Source organism: Psittacula echo (assembly GCF_963264785.1).
Source record: "Psittacula echo genome assembly, chromosome: 3".
Lineage (NCBI taxonomy): Eukaryota > Metazoa > Chordata > Aves > Psittaciformes > Psittacidae > Psittacula > Psittacula echo.
In genome coordinates, this window is record NC_137736.1 from 40,588,802 (window position 1) to 40,612,526 (window position 23,725).

General features: G+C 37.6%; 1 protein-coding gene across 1 annotated transcript in view; it reads left to right on the plus strand.

Annotated features, from left to right (window-relative positions):
- DMD (dystrophin) overlaps nt 1–23,725 on the plus strand; it is a gene marked incomplete at both ends in the record, with an annotated part of 1,114,107 nt that overhangs the window by 313,831 nt on the left and 776,551 nt on the right. Inside the window, 2 exons of the mRNA XM_080612996.1 lie at nt 9,539–9,720; nt 10,684–10,806. Coding sequence (XP_080469122.1) covers nt 9,539–9,720; nt 10,684–10,806 — 305 coding nt within the window. The remainder of the gene's footprint in view (nt 1–9,538; nt 9,721–10,683; nt 10,807–23,725) is intronic.

Below are 23,725 nucleotides of genomic sequence, written 5' to 3' on the forward strand. Positions count from 1 at the left end.
GCTGAAGGCTATCAAACAAGGCTGTCCAGATGGTCTCTCACATGGTTTCTGCAACATCTGTAGATAATCCATTAGTGTTATTTAATAAAGCCATACACAGAAATGTTGTGATTCTTTCTCAGTTGCTCCTACGCTGCTATTGTCATAAATAATTCCTGGAAGTAGCTGACTGAATACTGAAATCATATCATTCATTTGTTTCTGGAAAAAAGACCACGGGGAAAATGAATACTTTTGTGTTGAGAAAAATGTGAGAAAACTTCTTAACACTGAAGTCAGAAACAGGTTTAATAAGCAAGTACTGCAGAACTAGTTTCAGGAATCCCATGTAGGCCTTCCTTCAGAATTTTTCCTTTCCCATCATCCAAGGACTCTTGAAATCTTTAGTCAAAAAAATAATGCAATACCGAGAAGAATTTCCTTTACCCAGGTACATAGTAAAGCATTACAGTGCTGCTATTCTGCTGATGAGCAGACCCTGACTGTTTTCATGTTTTAATAGCTATGGTTTTAATGTATGAAATAAATCTAATATATTGCATTGCACATTTGAAATTAACTGTATATATTTTAATGTTTATTTGACACACACATAAAACAACCAGTTGGCATCCCAGTCACATCTGTCTGCTGTTATTGCATGTTTACAACTATTCCAGCTTGAAGGGGTCTTTTTAAGTAGGTGTAGATACGATATCCTCAAACCCAGCTTGATTCCACTGAGCTGTAGCATTTTCACTTCTCTAGTCTTGCATGCTTATCCATGGTTGTCAGTGTCACGTACACTTACGTTTAACTAGCTAGGCTGAGGCTTGCATTGGCTAGAATAGGCAAGACACTTTCTGCTGCCTGTTTAAATATGGGCCACTAAAATCTTGATTTGCTGCTCTTTAAAGTATGTACTGCTTACAAGATATCTTGCTTTGCCCTTGATTTACCTCACTACTTTTCCAACACCAGCCACATATAAAATTGCAGAACTGTGAATAGAAGCTTTATTTTATGCAAAACATGAGCAGATGCTTACAGTTGAAAAATGTTAAATGTCTTTGAGTATGGGCTTGAGATGTTCTGACTGTCCATTGTGAACAGTTCTTCCCTCAGATAATTATATTCTTCTTATATTATGAAACAGTTATGTTTAAATAACTTGCTGGAGGATGGAATACATACAGTGCATGACCATTGGATCAAAACTTGCATTTTTAAAACCTATTCGCATGGCATGCTTTAGCCTGGTTTTCCTCATGAACATTCTAAAGGAAAAGATCAGCACTTTAATCTATTTGCTGCATTCTTACTGAAATAATCCCTCAAAAGTTAGAAATCCTTCTAATATTGTATTTACCAGAATTTTTTTTTTGGCATTTTAAAGTAGCAATAATTATGGTTATAAGTTATGATTATATAAAGTCATATCACTTGGGTTTCAACTCTTTTGAGATGTATTTTTTAAAAACATGCTTTTAAAGTGGAGATACTTTTTTCGTAAAGCTTACTTTTTTAAAAGATCTCATTTGTCATATTGATAGAGTTGTGTCATGCATAGAGAAACAAGTGTTAAATAGGTAACTGTTCTTCATTTATATGCAGAAACAACACATGCAGTGAGAAAACCCAAGATATATAGCCAGAGGAGTCAGCAGGAAACGTCATCTTTGAATTTAAAACTGACACATCAAACCAATTTATACACGTTAATTCTTGACAATGAATTTTTGTCATGTTAGATTTTCCATACATAGCCAAAGCTTAATAATTAGTAAAGCTTCCATGTCTTTTGTAATGATATTGAAAGTGCCTCTGATTTTATTTTTTTTTGTTTCAATTAATCAAACTTGCATACCCTGTGAAAATGTGAAATGTAGGAAAATTAAATATTACCTTTATTTGTTATTTTAGCAGACTGATGAGAGCTATGCTCACTCCTGCTCATTGACAAAAATATTCATATACATTGCATATGATAGAAGTATTCAATATGCATTGCTATTTTTTCAAACCCATGTTTTATTCTCTTGCCATATTGAGTTAAATTCTTTTTATCCGTATCTTTGCTGCTAAGAAGAAGCTTATGCTAGATTTAGCTTAGGGTGCAAAGGTTGTAGTGGTGCTGAATAAATGTTCAAGGAATTGTAAGGAAACTGAAGAAACATAAGTATCACATCTACTGTTTAGCAGAGGTGTTAAGTCTGATTTTGCAGCTTTAAAAATCAGAGATAGTGTGAAGGTCACTCAACCAAGACGGTGCTTACAAATTAGTCCAAGACTTTCATGCTCAATCGACAAATCAGAACAGACATTCAAACAGATTTAAGGTATTCTCTGCAACTGAATCTTTGAATACCAGATACACTTGAATCCTAAAAATCCTGACCAGTCTTCATAATTCTGAAAAGCAAATGCAAATGTGTTAATCTTCTGAAGAGATTTTCTTCACGCTGTTGTTGTGACCTCATTCAACATAGCTTCCAAAGGATGTCTTTGGTCAGCATTGTGAAGGTATTCTTTAGGTCTTAACCATAAGGCTTGAAACATTTACTTTATTAAGGAAAAGTCTGTTTAAAAATTAATGGCATTTTCTTCTGGAGTTTCATACTAATTTTAGGTGAATGGATATTCATATTTACAGAAATTAACTAAAAATCTAATCCTGCTATCTTTGTGTAGGTCTCCACTGGGCTGTCCTCCAGGTTTCCACTCTTACTTCAGTTATCTGTGTTTTGTGCCTTTTGCTAAAAGTTAATTTTGTAAAATGTGAATTTTATTCTGCAAAACAGTAAACAATGATCACCATGCTTATTCATGTAGGCCAATGAACAGCCTTCCAAAAATTTTTACTTTAGTTCAGTCCTATTTTGATTGCTTGTCTGTATCACTGGCAGGAAGTGGAGCCATTCAGTTTTGCTTTTCTTTAAAAAAAAAAAACCCAAACCAAACCAAAACAACACCAGAAAAACCAAACTTGTGTCAGATTGCAGGCTAAAATGAGTCATTTACCTCTCTGCTAAGAGGACTTTAATTCACCCTTAGTACCATGCTGAATATGCTGAATTGCATGATACAGCCTTCCTATTTAGATTTTAACTGTCTTTTCTCCAAGATACTATAGACACATAGATTTCTGTTTAATTAAATATTTTCCCCATCAGTTGGAAAGTACACTAAGGAATTTATTTCAGAAAAAGGACAGCAGTTGTCTGCTCTTTAGCTTTGTTAAATAATTGTCAGTTTAAGTTTCCAGATTTCAATATTTACAGGTATGCTGTGTTTCGTAAATTATTCAGTTTTTGTCTTTCTGCAACTCCAGCATTATTCCTTGAGATTCTTGTAAACATTTCTTTCATTTTGAATTTAACATCAAATCTACTAACGGAGTACAAAACTAGGGCAGAAAATAATTGCAAGTTTAAAAAACAAGCAACAGTGGTCCATAACTGCAGAGCAGACACTGTAGCTAGTGGCTAACCTTTAAGAAACTGCACAGTTCTTACTGCTTTGAGGTCACTGGCAGCAGTGAGTGTCAGTAGAGTAAACCATTGCCACTTCTTTTGTTCCTGGTATTATCATTACCATTAGTACAGTCTCAATCTGAACATGGATTGCAGAGCAATATGGTTTTGGGACCAGGTGCTAGCTGAGTTTTTATACATTTAAGAAAAACTGTTTATTTGTGTCTTGGTGTACAAATAAAACCAAACTATATTTAGTCTCATGTTTTCTCAATCAGGAAATAAGGAAGTTACTAGTTGCAGCAAATGTAAGATAGGCCTCGTGATTCTGTCACAGCTTACTGTCTACAAATAGTCTTGTTAGTAAGCAACCAAAAATATACATTTGAAGTACAAATTGCTAAGTTTACAAATTTTCCCCCTTTTTCTTTTTCTTTTGTCTTTTTCCTTCTTTTTTTTTTCTTAAAAAAAAAAAAAAAAACAAAAAAAAAAACCAGCAACAACAACAAAAAAAAAAACCTAACAAAAACCCACTTAGTTTTGGGGGTAATGTTTTGAAGTTCCCTTTACCTGTGCTGGGCCAACTCTAATGAATCCATCTGGGAATTAAATTTTACTTGCTTTTCTTGCTATTTAAGACAGTCTCATACACTTCAAATTGCAGATTTATGTACAGCCAAATTGAAACATTATCAGATTTTATGGAAGCTAATTCAGAGAGTTTTAGTGAGCCTTGACAGGCAGATTATCACAGGTATTTGAATATGGTTTGAGAAGTTCACCCTTGTTCTTGGGGCTAAAAGGTAATATAAATAAATAAAAATAACATGTAAGTTGTCTCTCACATTTTTAAATACTTCTCCTTTGTCCTCATCTTAAATACTGTAGTTGAGGTTGGTGCCACAGTGGGAGCTCCATACAAGCATAGAAATCCTTTCTATAATGAGTTTACATTGTAGAAACTAATCTTTTATGTATCAGTTAGAATCTGTCTTACCAGCCTGAGAGCTTTTGCAGTTAGTTTATCTGCCATGCACCTTTTCAGTTCTTTGTAAACAGCTGTATCTGTAGATAGCAGTAGGGAATTCTTTTTTTTTTTTTTTTTCCTGTCAGAAATTCTAATAAAAATTAATGTTCTGTTACTATCATTAATAAGCCTTAAAATGAAGAATATCTATGATAGAATAAAAACCAACAGCCTCCGTTTATCAGGAAAAAAAACAAACCTAAACCTGTGTAATCTCTGAAAATTCAAATCGACTTTGAGAATCTCCTTCAGTGTTATGGAATGGAGGGCAATGGGGTTTTAGTACTGTTTTAAAAAATCTTCTGTGGGACAGAAGCAAGTAATACTATAATACTGGGATTTTTTTTATTATTACTGTTGTCATGGAAGCCAAGAGTATTAGGTGATGTAGAGGATTTAAAAGTAACAGTTTTCTGTGTTTTCTACTTCATGATTATCTGAAAATCCTACCTATTTCTTATGAAGACAAAGGATTTCTGGTATTTTTAGTGCTCAAGTCTTATCTTGCTTCTCAGCACTGTACAAGGTGAGGTACTTTTCAGAATTTGTCTCTCAATGTAAAGAAACCACATCAGCAATTTATGTATAGTAATATAATCTTTCTGGGAATGTGGCAGGCATTTAAGCTTTCTTACAAAGTGACTTTAGTACCGGTTTGATACAAAGAACGAGTAGAATTAGCACAAATACTGTCAGAACTGTTATTTGGTCAAACCTTTGACAAAGCAAAATATTAATAAACAGGAATAGCTATATATAAGTACACATGTATTTGAAAATTGGAAGTAACATTTGCATGAATGCAGCAGTGCATAAACAGGGGTGGATTGGTGATTATTTCCCAGTTTTAAAAGTTCTCTGGTGAAACCAGATTCTTCCTGCTTTTTTGGAGCTTGTTACCAAGTAGCTATGTTCCTACACGAAGAGGATGTTATTGTACCTTAAAATTCATTATCAAATTCTAGCTCCGGATTTTCTTTACCTCCTCCCCCTCTGGCAGTGCAGGAGGATGGGGAGTGGGGATTGTGGTCTTTTCATCACACATTGTCTCTTCTGCTCCTTCCTCCTCAGAGAGGACTCCTCACACTCTTCACCTGCTACCTTGTGGGGTCCCTCCTACAGGAAACAATCTTTCATGAACTTCAACATGAGTCCTTCACATGGGCTTCAGTTCATGAACTGCTCCAGCGTGGATCCTTTCCACGGGGTGCATCCTTCAGGAACAGACTGCTCCAGTGTGGGTCCCCCACAGAGTCAGAAGTCCTGCAGCAAACCTGCTCCAGCATGGGCTCCTCTCTCCATATGGCCACAGGTCTTATGAGGTGCCTGCTCCAGTGCGGGCTTCTCACAGAGTCACAGCCTCCTTCAGTCATCCGCTGCTCCAGCATGAATCCTCCCTGGGCTGCAGGTGGATATCTGCTCCACCATGGACCTCCATGGGCTGCAGAGGGGACAGCCTGCCTCACCGTGGTCTGTACGACAGGCTGCAGGGGAATCTCTGCTCCAATGCCTGGAGCACCTCCTCCCTCTACTTCTTCACTGATCTTGGTGTCTGTGGAGTTGATGCTCTGACGTATTCTCGCTGCTCTCTCCAGCAGTTTTCTTTTCCCTCTTCTTAAAGACGTTATTGCAGAGGTGCTACCACCTGTCACTGATGGGCATGGGCTTGGCTTTGGCCAGTGGTGGGTCCATCTTGAAGCCAGCTGCATTGGCTCTTTCAGACATAGGGGAAGCTTCCGGCAGTTTCTCAGAGAAGGCACCCCTTTAAGCTCTCTTCCCCACCCCTTGCTCCCCCTCCCCTCTCTGCCCAAAACAAAACCCCAAAACAAACAAACAAACAAAAAAAAACCCTTGCAGTGCAAACACAATACATTCTCTGTAGCTGGAAAATTCATGCTGTAAACTTTTCCAATACTTTTGTATAACTGTATCTTGTTAAAGAGCTGGAATGGTTTTCAGAGCTCCCCAAAATATTTCAGATTCTTGATTGATGAATGTGTTAATAATACAATGTGTGCCGATGTTATAATGCTTCCAATTTTAAACTCTCTTTTGACTTTTAGTCTAATTTGGTTTTATTCTTATTTATTCTTTTTAATCCTGTCCTAAATGGTCATTGTCAAAAAAATTGATTAAATATTCAGAATATTTAATAATAATATTCTGAGTTGATTTTGGAGAAGATACCTTGTTTAAAAAAAAAAAAAAAAAAAGAAAAAAAAAATCCTGGATGTTCCTTCTGGCTTTACTTTTTCTCTCAAAACCAGTATTTGACTAATGGAATAGTATACATATGTTGACTTAATTTTCTTAAAAATCTTCTTTATTTTCTGAGAATTGGAGATTAATTTTTAGAAGGTTTAGGTTTGCTTGAAAGATATTTTGCTGTCAGAAATGAAAACAGGCATATTTCCAAGGTATTAGTGAACTTCCTTGCAAGCAAGTGCTTAAATTTAAATTTATTCATGCCTAACTACTAGAACTTCAAATATCCATTAGCCTTAACAGGTGGTAAAAAAAATAGATTAGGATTAAAAAACAAAAAATTATGAAGGCGAAGGTGTAGAGCAGCAGAGCAGAAGTAATTTCCGCTCTCATACTTCAAGAGCCTGCAAAAAGGAATTTTGAGGGGCAGACTGATATTCCAGGCTTTGCAACAATGGTTGTTTAGCTATTTGTTGTGATTAATTACTTAAATCTTTTCCTGTTTGCCAGTGGGTTCTGACAGCTGTTTATGTACTTCTTATTTGTCAGATAGAATGGGTAAACAGTTTTTGGCATGTGTATCATTTGCAGGTACTTGCTTTATTTGTTATGTGAGATATTTGTGTTGCCTGTTTGTTTACCAGAACATTTTGAAAGGGAAAATAATGAACAACTAAAGGAAAAATCACAGCTGGCACTGATGTTTGTTCCTTCAGTGTGTACTCTTTCTTGCAAAAAGGCATGGATATTCTTGTGAGCATCAATTACTAGTGGACACTGAATATGACAAAATGGTGTTAAAATATGAACGAGAATACAAGAAGGTGGTGATAGCAAAATACTTACTGGACTAAATTCTATCACAGAAGTGAAGCTTGGGGAAACAGAGGGTGGTAGTGTGACTTGATTAGGAAAAGTCAAATGGTGGTGTGGTTTTTTTTTGGTGGTTTTTTTTTTTTTCCTTCTCCTTAATGAGGATGTTCTGTGTACTGTGACCACTGAGACAAGAAATCTCACAGAGGTGTTGATGCTGGAGAGAATGCACCATTTTTCCACCCTGCTCTAAGTAGAACTGAACCTTCAGTTCTCTTTAATAATGTATCAAGTAAAAGTATGGCGGTAGGTCAGAAAGCCAAACCAAAAATATTGATAGGATGTCTTCTCTTGATTTTGAAATAGATATGAAGCTTTTAACATAAGACATAAGGTGCTTTCTTCCCTTATATATTCTGCATAGGAAGCGAGGATGTAATGCCATCTGAAAGTAGCAGTATTGATTGATTTTCTTATCTTTCTTTTTTTTTTATTCCCCTGAATTGAAATCTTAGCTAAGCCATAATTGATCTAGGATAGTAAAAACTCATAGCTCTTGGCTTTCTGCCAGCAGTCATGTTAAAACACTTAGGGCATTAAAAATCTTTTACAACAGTCTTTATCTTGATTCTCTAGACTGAGTAGGAGGTAAACATTAATGGCAAATTACAAAGTTACTACTTCAAAGAGCTGCCAAACAGCATTAAATTTTTACAAATTGTTACTGATTTCAAATGTTGAGTCAGATAAACCACTTTTCCTGTTGATGTATATCATGGCGATGTGTAAAACCTGAAATTGTCTTTGTGTTCACTCAAAGTTTCTTGTACTTACCACCAAAGTCCATAGAGATATTACAGTTTGGGTTACTTTTCTATTAGGTAATGAGACAGGTTAGTTTTACCCTACTGATGATGTGTTGTTGCAATAGTAATCCTGCTCACTACGAGAAGAACTGCAGGTTCAGACCCCTGGTGCATGCGCTTGGCTGAGGAGCCACTGGTGCGAGGCTACCATCTGCGGGCTTATGACTGAACGCCTCTAAGTCAGTTTTATCCTACTGTTGTGTTGCAATAGTAATCCTGCTCAGTATGAGAGGAACCGCAGATTCAGACCCCTGGTGTGTGCACTTGGCTGAGGAGCCATTGGCGTGAGGCTACCATCTGCAGGGCCCTGTAGCGACAGGCGAGGGTTGAAACGGCAGGTGACAAGGTGCACTGGAAGCTGCAGGTCCAACCATGCCTGCGGGTGGTTCAGGCCTTTGGTCTCTCGAGCTTGATCTAGGAGATGACAGTCTCATGCAGAATCTTCCTGATTGACTATGCAGCTTTTCTCCAATCAGTTTTGCTATTCCACTTGCCCTTAGTCATCGTGCTTGTACTGAGTGTGGTAATGCCCTTCCCAAATCTTCGTTTGCAAAGCCAAGCCATCAATCAATCAATGTCTGTGAATGCCATATTTGTTAAACGTTCCATAGACTTCATGAAGAATGTAAGCCTAAGTAGAATATAAAAGCTATGTAGCCGTATTAGAGGTCAGCCTCAGTAGTTGTTTTGTAGGAACCCATTTGCTAAAAAAACCCCAAAACCCTGTAAATCTTCACCCTTCTCATCATTTTCACTTCAAATGATTAAATGATGCAACGAGAACTTACAAGGCATGACTTTGCAAATGAGCTTGTTTGTATTTTATACTTGCAGTATTTACATAGCATGGGAAAATACACCTTTTCCTATGTCTAGTCCTGCTTCATGAGGGTCACAGTGTCAAATTATATACTATGTGCATTTTGATTGAAGAAATAGAGATGGAAAGTTCATGTTCAACGAGATAAGTTATTTTTTTAGACTTTGGCTCCTTCTTATTGGTATGCAAGTTTAGTGTTTAATTTTGGAAATGATTTTAAGGTTCTAATTAGTCTCTAGAGCATTCATGTGGACAATAGATTGCTCATTAGTGTATCAGCTTTCCATTATGGTGATTGAGTATTTCTCATGTCTAACTTGGAAACTGAAATGATATATGTTAATTTGCCTTCCAGATGTTGCAACTGCCTGTCCAGATAAGAAGTCCGTCTTAATGTATGTGACTTCTCTGTTCCAAGTTCTGCCCCAGCAAGTCACTATGGAAGCCATCAGGGAGGTGGAGATGTTGCCACGACACTCAAGGGTCGCTACAGAAGAGCACATACAAGTACATCATCAACAGCTTTTTTCACAAGAAGTGAGTTGTTTCATTTTTCTGCTTTCATCTTGCTTCTCTAAGGTAGTTGTTTCCCTTACCTACCCCATAAGTTTGATGTTAGATGGCCAATGGAAGGCAAAAAAATCAAGGGCATAATGGACAAAGTCTCCATCACAGGCAAGTCAGACGTACTTGTCTTCATGAACTGTGCTTCTGTACTGCTTTTCACCTTGTATGGGGCTGTTTTAAACCTAAATATTCAGCAAGTAAGTGCTTTGCTCTTCTCTTTTACAGCACTGGGTGTTTTGATTGTGAAAGGGCACAAGGAAGAGCACAGAAACTGGGGGAGGATTTACGTTTAAACAACATTTTAACCTTTCTTAGAGAATAGTAGTTGATGTTTCTCCATATTCATGAAACTTTTTTTTACTTTTTTAGTATTTTGTTTATACTGACTACTGTTTTAAGGCCACCAGATGACCTCTCAAAAAGTTCATGTAATATTGGAATTAATTTATGTTTCCTATGTCAGTTATGGTTTTGACTGAAATCAGACAGTGTCTGCTGAATTGGTTAGTGGATTTGAGGCCTAGTGTGCTTGTCTGAATTTAACCTGTATCTTGCTTTTGGGATGCTCAGTCTCTTTTAGAGTACTGAGCAGGGGAGTATTGGCTCTTTTATTTAGGATGTACTATAAGATCGCTTGTCTTCTGAGTCTTTGCTTGTAAATTATAAAGAAATTTTGATTTACATTGGTATTCTGCTAGTATTGAGTCCTGATAGTTTGTTAGTTTTGTAGAGGATGTCAGATTAAATGAGAATTTTTCGTAATACCATCCCAATCTTGACTGCTGAATACCAGCACAGTCCTTGAAAAATATAACTGGTGATGACCTTCTTACTACTTTTATTTCAGTTACACTTAAATTCATTACTTTACTTCTATAAACCATGCTCCTATCCATATGTTTGTTCTTTCCACCTCTAATTTATTCTTTATAGATCACAGTCAGTGTACCCCAGAGACCTGCACCTTCTCCTAAACCACGGTTCAAAAGTTACGCATATACACAAGCTGTGTATGTCACATCCCCTGACCAAAAAAGGAGGCAGGTTCCTCCACAGGTCTGTCAATATTGTCATTTCTTTTAAAGCTTTATTAAGCTTTTGCTTGGAGTGAAAATGTTTGTACCTTTTGCTTATACCTGATCTTGATCTTTTTTCAGTTTGGTTTTTTTTTTTTTTTCCTTAGCATCTGCCAAGTGGTTACTTCTTGCTGTATATTTCAGCATGGCTGGCAGTATGTGTTATGCTGATTGTTAGGGGTGAATAACATTGAAACATGGCTGGTTTGGAATCATAAACTGCTTCCTTTGTTAAGTCTTGTTTTGTTTGGTTTTTTTTAAATAGCACAAGTATTGTCTTTAATGACTATTAGAGGAACAAACCAAACACAAGCTATATTTGGCATCCAATTACTATATTTCTGTCTCAGGTTTGATTACAGAAAACCAGGAACCATTGGTTTTCTCTTGCTTTTCCTAACCCTCATATCTGTTAAAGAGAATAAGTGCTGACATTTCTCAGAAGGTTACTGTAGTTGGAAAGAAGGGAAACAATAAAATGAATATTCTTTATATGACCTGGATTATTAGCTTTTAACAGCTGGTCCTTTTATCACAAATAGCATCATGCCAACATTCAAGTTAAGGTTTTGACCTTTTTACCTTTAAATAGCTGTGATTGTTTAGTAAAACTTGTTTCAAGCAATCCTTATAATGAGCATTTCAGTAGTCAGATTTTTATAATTTCTGACAAGTGTGAGAGCCAAAGGTCATATTGTGTAATGCAACAGACTTTCCTCTCATTACTTTGGGGAAAAGGCGTCTGCATGCATTTGACACTTCAGTATGAGTTTGTTTGTGAAGACTTAATTCTGTCTAACCTCTAAAAATTTATTGCAAAATTACACTTCAGTTCAACAGTATGTTTCCAAATCTACTCTTCAACTGATGAGTATTTTCCTGAATTATCACTTCCTTTAAATACTCCAGGAAATAAATCCTGTGCAGGTAAGCATGAGCCCTGCTGTGTTATCCTAACATCAAACATGTTGCTCTGATGATTAATGCAGCTTTTAAACAAAGTATTTTAAACCTGGTATAATTGACTTGTTAGATACTATAGTGATAATTGAGAAGAATGAAGAGTCATGATATACTATAGCTTTATGTTTTCAGGGTCTGTAGGAAATTCTGTGAATTGTTTGTTAGTCCACATTTGTATGTCAGGCGGGTCTGTATGTTCATCTGAAGTAGTGACCTTTGAAAAGGCCAGATTGCTTATCTCTACTGATCATTAAAGTGATGATTTCTTTCTTTCCCCCAGTGATTTTGATGCAATAGAAACTATATTGTAGTGCTTGTGTAGAATGCTCTTACTCTAAGATACTGCCACAGGTACTTTGTGCTTTTGGTGTGCATGTACATACTGGAAGTATGCAAAGGAAGGCATTCATAGATTTTCCATGTTCATTCTAAACAGCAAAGGCATTTCTCTATATATATATGCACAATAGCATTAAGGAATTTTGCTTTATCATTTTCTGAGATTCAGAAATGTTCTAAGCAATGACATTAATATGGGTGTGTTAGCCTAAGGTGAGCAGTGAGCTAAGGAGAGAAGTAGGAAGAGATGATACTTTTTAAAAGAACAATACATTTGTATTGTGGCACGGGGGAACAAACACTTTTTTAGATGTTCAAACCTTCTTCAGAAGTTCCAGTCCTGAAAGCACAAGAAAAGATAACAAAAATGAGATGTCAAAAATATAAAAAAAAAATTGAACAATATGGTGTTTGGAATTTAGCCACACTCTCTACAGAAAGCGTTTGTTTCATTTGAACTATGTTTAGCTGTAGCAAAGAAATAATACGTATATTCTGTTGGAGTAAAACATCCTTAAAAATGCAAAAGGAAATTTCGTTTGCCTGACAATGATGTCATTAGAGCAAAATCAGTAATTTAAATAAACTGTGGATGATGTACTGAGGCAGCAAAATTTAAAAAAAAAAATATCAATTTTTTGAAAGGTAGAAAACAGAATTTTGCTTATTGTGTTAAAAGTTCAAAGTTATTAAAAGAAAAAAAAAAGTACCACTTATAGAATGATTTCCACAAAGTGATTTGCAAGTCATTTGGAAAATACATTAAAATAAAGTATGTTTACCTCCCAAGCATGAACAAGACATAAAAATATAGTCCATGTTTTATATATTACTGTTCAAGAGAATCTTTTAACTTTAAAGTATAGCTTCCATTAATGTAAGGTTGATACTTCTTCAGTCTAGGAGTATATAAAGTAAGTTTTTCTACCTTTCTTTTTAAGAGAAGGTCTTCTGTCTGTTAGTTCGAAATATTTTTCTTGTGCTTTGTTCAGTGGAGAACATATCTCAAGTTAATCTATTTGCACAAATATAACAAATGTAATATTGATTCGTCTTCATACTGTATTCTGATCCTTTTCTTCTGGAGCACAAAGAAAGGAGTTCCAAAAAAGAATTCTGTTGTCTGTCAGAAACAAGCAAAAACCCTAAAACAGAAAAGGGAGAAGGTGGGGACAGAGAGAGCAGAGATAAGAAACTCTGAAGATATTCCTTCCTTTGACTAAAAAAACCCAAACAACAACAAATAAACAAAACAAACAAAAAAAAAAAACACCCAACCTAAAAAAACCCAACCAAACAAAAAAATCCCAAACCCATTCACAAAGCATCATGCAAATACTGATTGTGTCAGGAAGGGCATCACATATAGAGGGCAGCAGCTTCAGATGCAAGTCAAAGACTATCAGTGAGAACAGAGGACAAGATGGAACAAGAAATTGACTGTCTGTTATGGGATTAATAGCAGAGGTGGCATGTTTCCTGTGTGTGTACTATGCTTCTACACAGTTTGTGCTGAGATGGTATTTTATTCAGTATAGCCTCTTGGCTATTTGTTCCATACACTTAACGTTTCGTACAATTAACAAGTGAGTTTCATTGTTGAGGTGTGATACACGTAAGGAAAGGGTAACATTTTCATAGTAATTTTGACCTTTTATTTACATAGTCTAGGGAAAAGAGCTTGGTTTTTTCCTTCTAGTATAATAACATCTTCATTACGGAGTAAGTGTGTTGAGTCTTATTGCATAAAACATGGCTAATTTAAATATGTTTCGTTTCATTGTAACTTTTCCCTATGATGATCATTTAATCAAGTTAGTAGCATTCCACTAATTAGGATTATCCTTTCTCAAGGCTGGGAAGGGGACTAAGAGATAAATCAAGGTTGGTGGTACGTTGCCAGAACTCAGGGACCTCCTGTTGCTTTCTTGCGTGTCTTTTTGCTCTGTGGATATGAATTGCTGCCTTTCCCTTTCATGGAATCGTAGAATAGTTAGGATTGGAAAGGACCTTAAGATCATCTAGTTCCAATCCCCCCTGCCATGGGCAGGGACACCTCACACTAAGCCATGTCATCCAAGGCTCTGTCCAACCTGGTCTTAATCACCGCCAGGGATGGAGCATTCACAACTTCCCTGGGCAACCCATTCCCATGCCTCACCACCCTTACAGTAAGGAACTTCTTCCTTATATTTAACCTAAACTTCCCTTGTTCAAGTTTTAACCCGTTACCCCTTGTCCTACCACTACAGTCCTTAATGAAGAGTCCCTCCCCAGCATCCTTGTAGGCCCCCTTCAGATAGCGGAAGGCTGCTATGGGGTCTCCACACAGCCTTCTCTTCTCCAGGCTGAACAGCCCCAACTTTCTCAGCCTGTTTTCATGCAGGAGGTGCTCCAGTCCCCTGATCATCCTCATGGCACTCCTCTGGACTTGTTCCAACAGTTCCATGTCCTTTTTATGTTGAGGACACCAGAACTGTACACAATACTCCAAGTGAGGTCTCGTGACAGCAGAGTAGAGGGGCAGGTTCACCTCCTTCAACCTGCTGGTCACGCTCCTTTTGATGCAGCGCAGGATACGGTTGCCTTTCAGGATTGAGAGTGCACACTGAAGCCACCTCATGTTCAGTTTCTCATCAAAACCCTTTGAGTCAGCCCTCTCCAGAAGCAATTGTTATCATCTGATAGGCATCCAGTGGTCCAGTTAATCAGATGATGATTTTAGTTCTCCTCTAGAAAAAAACTACATTATCACAAGTGCATGAATGTCTCTGCTTCTTGTCCAGTTCATTTAAGTTTTCATTGCTACTTTTTTGATTGTGCAACTGTTCTATTGATTCATTAAGGCATATCAAGAAGGTTATGAATACCTAGCTTTTTGTTAGCATTAAAGTGGATTCTTTACTCTTCTGGATACAAACAGTTACTGGTTATACAGTTAAAAAACCAAAAACAAAACCAAAAACCTACAAAAACGAAGAAAGTAGTTTTGTTGTGGTTTAAGCCCCGGCCATAAATCAGAACCACGCAGTCCACTTCCCCCCCCACCTTCTTCCCTCCGCTTCTGGAAGGACGGGGAGGAGAATCAAAAGAATGCAACTCCCACGGGTTGAGATAAGAACAGTTTAATAACTAAGGTATAACACAAATCACTACTGCTACCACTAATAGTAATAATGATAAAGGAAATAACAAGGAAGAGAATACAACCGCTCACCAACCGGTACCTCACCCCCACCCCGCAGCATTCTAGCCCTTCCGGGGACTCTCCATTCTACCTCCTGGGCATGATGTGCTGTGGTATGGAATACCTCTTTGGCTAGTTTGGGTCAGGTGTCCTGTTCCTGCTTCCTCCCGGCTTCTCCTCCTCCCTGGCAGAGCATGAGACTCACAAAGTCCTTGGTCAGTCTAAACATTGGTGTTATCAGCCCTGTTCCCAGGCTGAAAGTCAAAACCACAGTGCTGCAACAGCTACTAAGAAGGAGGAAAACTGACTGCTACTGCTGAACCCAGGACAGTATCCACCCCTTATTCCGTACCATTCACGTCATGCTCAGATCCCACATTTTCAATATACCATCACTTTCATCTCAGTGCACTCTTATCTTAGTGCACGGACCAATCCCTATAAAGCTGCTGAGTCCATTCGGTCCATGATGGTGGGCTCCATCTCTTGTAACAGTCTTTCAGAGCAGGAGAGGCCCATTGCAAAGTCCACCCCTCGATCATGAGTCCATCTCTATGTTGCATCTCTGCCCTGATGGCCTGAAGTGTCATGGGCCCATCAGGCTCAAAAATAATTCACCCTCCCCTGCAGCAGTCTCTGCAACTTGTCAGGGACTCCATACAGCTGCCTTCCATCTCCGACGCTTCCAAAGCACTGGAGGGGCCCAGTGGATTAGATACTCGCCCATACTGTCCCACACACCGTGACACTCATGACTGTCCAGCCTTGGGGAAAACCTCTCGGTCCCCCTGTATTGTCTAAACCCAGACAAGACCCAAACCTGACTCTGCTTAACTCTCGGGATCAGACAAAATGGCCGTGGGTAGAACACACTCTGTGTGTGTGCCAACATGGTGATCCCCATCACAATCAGCAGGCAGGTTCCAAGGGTACCCAAAGGCCATTCAAAACCTTCAGAACTCTCAAATGATGCTCCTATGCTTGCCGGCTCTCTCACCACCAGCTTCTCTTCTTCTGAGTCCAGATCTTCCTCCTCTGCCTTGCTGGAAAGTGCTGCAGGGTCTCCTGCATCCTCCTGCGGCTCAGGCTCACGGGGCTTGGCGGACGGCTGCTGGGGGATGCTCTCGGCCGCTGCGGGGCTGGGCTCGGCCGTGGGGCTCAACTCCTCCGCCGCCTCCTCTCGCTGCTCGGCAGCCGCCTCCTTCCCGGCCTCCGGCCCCGCTCCCGCCGCTGCTTTGGTCCCCGGGGCCCCTCTCCCGGGCCGCTTCGGCCGCCGCAGGCTCCCGGGGCCGCTCCCCCTCGGCTCCCCGCAGCCTCACAAAGATGGAGGCGAGGACGAGGGCCAGGACAGTGAAGAGCAGCGGGATGGCCAGGTACAAGTCCACGGCCATGTCCATCCCGCCCTGCTGCTGGAGCCCGCCCACATTACAAGCCATTACCATAAAATACAATGAAACAAGAACTTTAGCCCAAGGCTCACACTTGATAAACACTAACACAGCAAATACCGGCTCTAAGTAAGCTACAGCATACTGAAACTGTGACATCAAGAGAAACAACTTTGAGAGCCAGTAAATCAGCATTGTGCCTTGGTCAGATCTGTTGTTATTTCAACCCTTCAAGCCCCACGTTGGGCGCCAAAAAGAACTGTCGTGGTTTAAGCCCCAGCCATAAATCAGAACCACGCAGTTCACTTCCCCCCCACCTTCTTCCCTCCGCTTCTGGAGGGACGGGGAGGAGAATCAAAAGAATGCAGCTCCCATGGGTTGAGATAAGAACAGTTTAATAACTAAGGTATAACACAAATCACTACTGCTACCACTAATAGTAATAATGATAAAGGAAATAACAAGGAAGAGAATACAACCGCTCACCAACCGGTACCCCGCCCCCACCCCGCAGCATTCTAGCCCTTCCGGGGACTCTCCGTTCTACATCCTGGGCATGATGTGCTGTGGTATGGAATACCTCTTTGGCTAGTTTGGGTCAGGTGTCCTGTTCCTGCTTCCTCCCGGCTTCTCCTCCTCCCTGGCAGAGCATGAGACTCACAAAGTCCTTGGTCAGTCTAAACATTGGTGTTATCAGCCCTGTTCCCAGGCTGAAAGTCAAAACCACAGTGCTGCAACAGCTACTAAGAAGGAGGAAAACTGACTGCTACTGCTGAACCCAGGACAATCATTTAAAGTGTACTACAGTTTCTATCTCAAGTAGTCCCAGTGAACTGTCAAAGCAGAAGTGCGCTAAAGAAACTCAAGTATAAGGGCTACACTTTGAAGTGTTTGCAGACTTTTCATATTTGTTGCATTTAATTTATCCTCTCTCTTTCTCCTCTTTGAATCCAGTGGTATAGTGGTGGTCATCTAATGCAATTAACTTGTAAGAGCGAACTCTATAATGTGTGAGCTTTGGTCTCTTTCATACGGAACGAGTGGTCCATCTACACTGTTTAGCTGGACAGAACAGTGCTGCTGGCTGAAATACTTGAATTTTTAGGTGGTGTTATTATATACAACTCAGTTTCTTGGGAAATTGTACAAAGATGTTTTGCTAGTGTTACATGATATCAACAGGAACTATTTAGTTTTGATTATCTGAAGTAAGAGGCATGCATTTTTTAGTTCAACTTGAGAAAATGTTTTCTCATTTCACTGCTATAAAAGTTTGAAAGCAGAAGTAGAAAATAACTTTTTATTAGAAAAGAACACTGTCTCTTAAAGTGATTTGAGAGAATCATAGAGTCATAGAATAGTTAGGGTTGGAAAGGACCTTAAGATCATTGTTGTGGTTTAAGCCCAGGCCGCAAATTAGAACCACACAGTCTACTTCCCCCCCCCCCCCCCCCCGCCCCTTCTTCCCCTGGCTCCTGGAGAGACGGGGAGGAGAATCGAAAGAATGCAACTCCCATGGGTTGAGATAAGAACAGTTTAGTAACTAAGGCATAACAGAAATCACTACTGCTACCACCAATAATGATAAGAGAAATAACAAGAGAAGAGAATACAGCACCTCACCACCCGCCGACCGATAACTCACACCCACCCAGAAGCGGACTCGCCTTTCTGGGTAATTCCCAGTTACATCCCGGGCATGATGTGCTGTAGTATGGAATACCTCTTTGACTAGTTTGGGTCAGGTGTCCTGTCTCTGCTTCCTCCCGGCTTCCCCTCCTCCCTGGCAGAGCATGAGACTCACAAAGTCCTTGCTCAGACCAAACATCAGTGTTATCAGCTCTGTTCCCACGCCAAAATTCAAAAACACCGTGCTGCACCAGCTACTAAGGAGAATTAAAAATGACTACTACTGCTAAACCAGGACAATCATCTAGTTCCAACCCCCCTGCTGAGGGCAGGGACACCTCGCACTAAACCATGTCACCCAAGGCTCTGTCCAACCTGGCCTTGAAAACCCCCGGGAATGGAGCATTCACACGTTTCAATAGGCAGAAGTATATATCCTAATTTTTATTTTTATTTTTTTCCCAGTTGATAATGCAATTTGCAAATATTGAACTGATTATTTATAAAGAGTTTGTTTTGGTTTTTTAACCAGGCAATATGAATAATTCAATTTTATATATTTTACACTACCAGCATTTTATTAAAAAAAAAAAAAAAAAGGCTGTTATTAATTACATGCACAGAAAAATAAGCTAGCAGAAGTGTGTGCTGTTTGTAGAAACCATTGGGGGAAATGCAGTGTTCCTCAGTATTAGTTTACAAGGAGTAACTTGTTGAGTTTGGATTGACAATAGGATCAAGAAACAGAGCTTCTGCCACACTGTGTCCATTCTAAAAGGTATTGAGGTGTGAGAACAGTAAATGGTTACATAGGTTTTCCCACTCCAGTCTCTTTATGTTACTATGGAATTTTCAGTATGATTACCTTTTAAAAAAGTAATCTACTTGTAATTATCAATTCCTTTTCAGAACACATTCAGTTTTCTTCCAGTATTTGTTATCTTAAAAATCTTGGTTATTTTGCTGACCTCATTTATTCCTATTCACATTCTTAATCACAACACTCTTGTATCTTCTCCATGTCACCAAGTAAATGCTTTCTCTGTTATGCTGTGCTCTGTTTTGCTGTTTCCAGTTTTTTCCTGTTTCTCCTGTCTCCTTTAAATTCAGAAAATACTTTTCTTCTTCATTGATGTAATTTAAAATATTTTTTAACAACTTATGTATATTCAGCCTCCTAATTTTCCCAATTTTATTTTCTTTTTCACTGTCCAGCCTTGTTTCTGGCTTTATTCTCATTCTATGAGCATGTTTGATGGCTGCTGCAATGGATATGTGATTTAATACCTAGAGTTTATAGTCATGTATTATGATGTTTTATTAAATATGAGTACATTTCTTCAAGATATGACATAGTATAATACTGCTTGGGAAAATTTAACCTGTAATTATTTTCTGCCACGCGAGGAATGTCAGGTAAAAGTATCTGATAAAATATGTGTGGGCTCCATTTCAGCATTCTGATACTCATTTGAGGGATTAAAACAGTTAATTTATTTCTAGGAGAATGTAACTTCAAAAAAAAAAAAAAAATTAAACAGCTTTGATTCCAGAACTAAGGAGTTGCTTTTTGCCAATGTCAAGTGGAAAGGGGAAAAGTGGAAGACAAAGAGGGAGTGTTGACAAAGAGCAAATATAGAGAAGAATATAGCTACAAAACAGTATATTTATAATATACTTTTTAAGCTGAATTTTTTTGAGATATTAGTGTCTGTTAAAGAATTCAGCTGCTCCGCAAGCTACACCTCAGTTATACATTGTAATGAAAATGTAGAACCCTGTAACTCACTGTTCTTGAAGTGTGCTTTCATGCCCACCTCATTAATAATTATATTTGAGTAGTGATTTTAATTAAGCAAATTCCTTCTGAACAGAACTTGAAGGTAAATTCAGGTCACATCCCCACACATGACTGCACTGCAGTTACATCTTTGCTTAAGAAATACGTGTTATATTCTAGCCAGTTAAGTGAGGTATAATTAAATATGAACTGCAAACATAAATGTATGAGAGAATAATGGTCCTTAGAATATATTTTTATTTAGCTATTTTAGGTTGCTTTTGTTTCATCATCTCAAAATAATGGGTATATTTCATATCTGCAAGAAAATAAATAAGAATTCATTATATATGCAGTAACAATCATGTGTTAATATTTCTTTTGTAGGTCAGAAGCTATTTTCATGCTAAAAATTTGAAAAAGGCTTGTGCAATATATATAGCTGCAAAAAGCCCTGACAAAACTAATTATTTGAAGGCTTCCTAAGGTGTTTCAATTACCCTAAAATGTTAGCTTTTGCATGTGAATTCACAATGCAGTGTTTTACTCCACAGTTCCTAATGGGAGGAACAGTGACAATATTCAACTTCAATTATAAAAAGGTGGAATTATTTTTGTTGAAGATAATTTCTTTTACTTATTTCTTAATTTCCTCCTTTATATTTTCCTTTATTCTGCTTTCATACACTTCCACATAAATTTAAGAACCTCTGTAGTAGGTCTGTGTGACAACAGAGTAGTTTAAATTAATCAGAGCAAGCTTCTCCCAGCCATGTATTCTGTTCCCAATAGCAGTGACCAATAATGGATATGTAGTAACAGGGAAAAGCATACGGCTGAATAATAGTATTGAAGTATCTATGTATTCTTAACCTCCACTGATATTTTTTTTGGCTCAGAAATTTCCTGAGCTGGAGCTGGTGTCTTTATATGTGTAAGTCCTCAGTGGGTTTTTAGCCTATTCTTCCATCCAGTTACTTGTCTTTGTAAGCATTTAGCAAAGTGTTTCTATATAATTTTCAGTATGTCCAGAAATACTTCTTGGTAGTTCCTGTTATTACTGAAAATATTTCTAATATCTTCATTGTTATTACCCAATTCATAAACCTGAGGCTCTGCATTCACAAGAGGAGAAAAGCTGTTGTGAGATGATTGGTTATCATTTTGTCTCATTTCCATTAAATCACTTGAACCTCTTCTGCAATAAATTTTTTTGTTAGCTTTTAATTTTAAATTGAAAATTTGCCCTGTGAAGTGGTGTCTGTTGAAGGAGAACCTCTTTAATAGAAGCCAAAATATATTTAGAAAAACTTCAAGTGTAATAAGGGTAAGAGCCGTGAACGTGGCATTCAGCCTATTCAAGCAAATCTGACTATTTAAGATTTAGATGACTTTGCAAAACCAGCTGTTTTAATAATGCCTTTCAACTATAATAGTGTAATGTTGAATACTTTGAAATCTCCAAGACCTTAACCTCAACTTCACTGAAACCAATTAGTATGTCCACTAATGGGCTCTTGTCCCAGAGTCTTTATTTCGCAAAAGAAAATAAGTCATATGATAGATGTGTCTCTTTGTAGCTAATTGCTCTTGCTATTGATGCTTTAGAAGGCATTTTGAAATTGTACTGTGTGAATATATAAAAAGATAAATATTCTTATTGTGAAGACTAGATGGTTTTTAATGAACATCTTGAAAAGAACTATTGTGGCTTAGTAGTCTAAAATAATAGTGAGATTGGTAGCTGGCTGTAATGATTAAAATAAGCTGAAAAATTATCTTCCTTTTCTTACGTTAGAAAACTGTATAGATTATGGCTGTGATGTATTTGAGGTTATGTCTTGGATTAAACTTTACATAATATACTTCTTAATTAGTTGCCTTTGCTTGTTAACTCTCACCAAAAAAAAAAAAAAAAAAAAAATATAGGCAAATGCAATGCAGAATACAGGTCAATTAAGATGTATATGGTTGCAATTATGCAAAGAAAGCTGTTAAAATTTTGGGGTTGCACTGTTTTATCTTCTGGTCTTTATAGCATAGGACTTTTTGTTCCCCATGTACTTCTGTGTGTGGTAATTTGGATTTTGATCCGAGGGAGCAAACTTTGATGGAAAGTAGTACTCTGGTATGAAAATCTCTTCATTTTCAGAAGTGCATGCATACATGTGTCCTAAAACAGCCTGTTTATTTTCATGTGACTTCTGTGCTGAAATTCAGCAATAATTTTCATTTATCTCCTGAGGATGGAAAGACAGTGTTGTTACTTTTTTTTGAATTTAATGGGTTTTAATTTGTGATTGCAACTGTATTAATTAATATAAGTAATTAAATTTTACTTGTAGCTATTTTTCTAGACATTCATTAGTGATACTTTCTTTTTCCACCAGAAGCTCTCTTACAGCAAGGGGTATCTTTTGTGAGATATACTGAGAGATAATCTGTTCTGTGAAGAACTTCAGCAACAGAAGTACAGTTGATCAGATTTGTTAATTAAAATTGCCTGAAGTATCTTCACCTTTTTAAAAACTAATTGCATGATTTATAAATTATTTCATACAAATTTCATGGAAGCTTGTGGTAATTTTAAAAACTCTTATGGCACAGCAGGTTTATTTTCATGCTGATTTTGCTAGCCCATAATCAGCAATGTCTGGGTCCATTGCATACATGGCTCACAGGTTGCAGTTTATTATGTAAACCCAACTGGAAATATATTAGTATACTTATAATAAAGGATTGAAAGAATAACCTGGAAATTTTAATTCTATTTGAATGCTCTTTGTCTAGTTCATTTCCTTTTTTTACTTCAGTTTTTAAGATCAGGCAGCTGGATACAGTTTCCATTTACTACTTCTGTAACTATAAAATAAGAAAAATGTGATACAGCAATGACCTATGAGAATGTGTTTCCATAATTTGTATTATATTACCCTGACAAATTTTGTTTAAATCAGTATAATGCCACTTGTAGAGCCTCTATTGAACCCAGATTGTTTGTTCCTTCTTTTGAGATAGAGTTCCTTACAGTGATAGATTCAAGTTAAAAGCAAAAAAAAAAAAAATCAACCTTTATGTACACATTTTTACCTTTTCCATCCATTTCTTCAAATCTGTCACTGTCTTGCACTTAGAATAGCCTAGCCTAAAGTGCAAAATGTTTGTAGCAGCTATAAAGTTTTAATTTTCATTCTTTCCTTATTGGAGATTTTATATGCCTTATCAATTTCTGGTTCCAATTTGCTTTTTACCTGTGTAGCTTGTAATTACCTCTTTTTTTCTTTTTCTTTTCTGCTTTTTAATTTTTTTACTTAGAGTTGCTTTCACTTACATCTTTTTTTTTTCAGTTCTGTTCTTATTAAGCAAACAAGCATGTAGCCATATAACAAGGTGCTTCATAAAACATGTGTGCTAACTTTGTCCTGAGGAATGCTCTCCACTGCACACAGCCATGTAATACTGCCAGTTCATGAGACTGTGTAACTCTTCTGCTTCAAGTTCAGAGAGTTTTTATAGCGATAGAAATTTTTGTAGCTTCAGCAAAATGTAATGATTTTGAGAAAACATTGTAGATTGGTTGTATTTGCCTCTTGTTGAATTAAAAGCTTCAGAC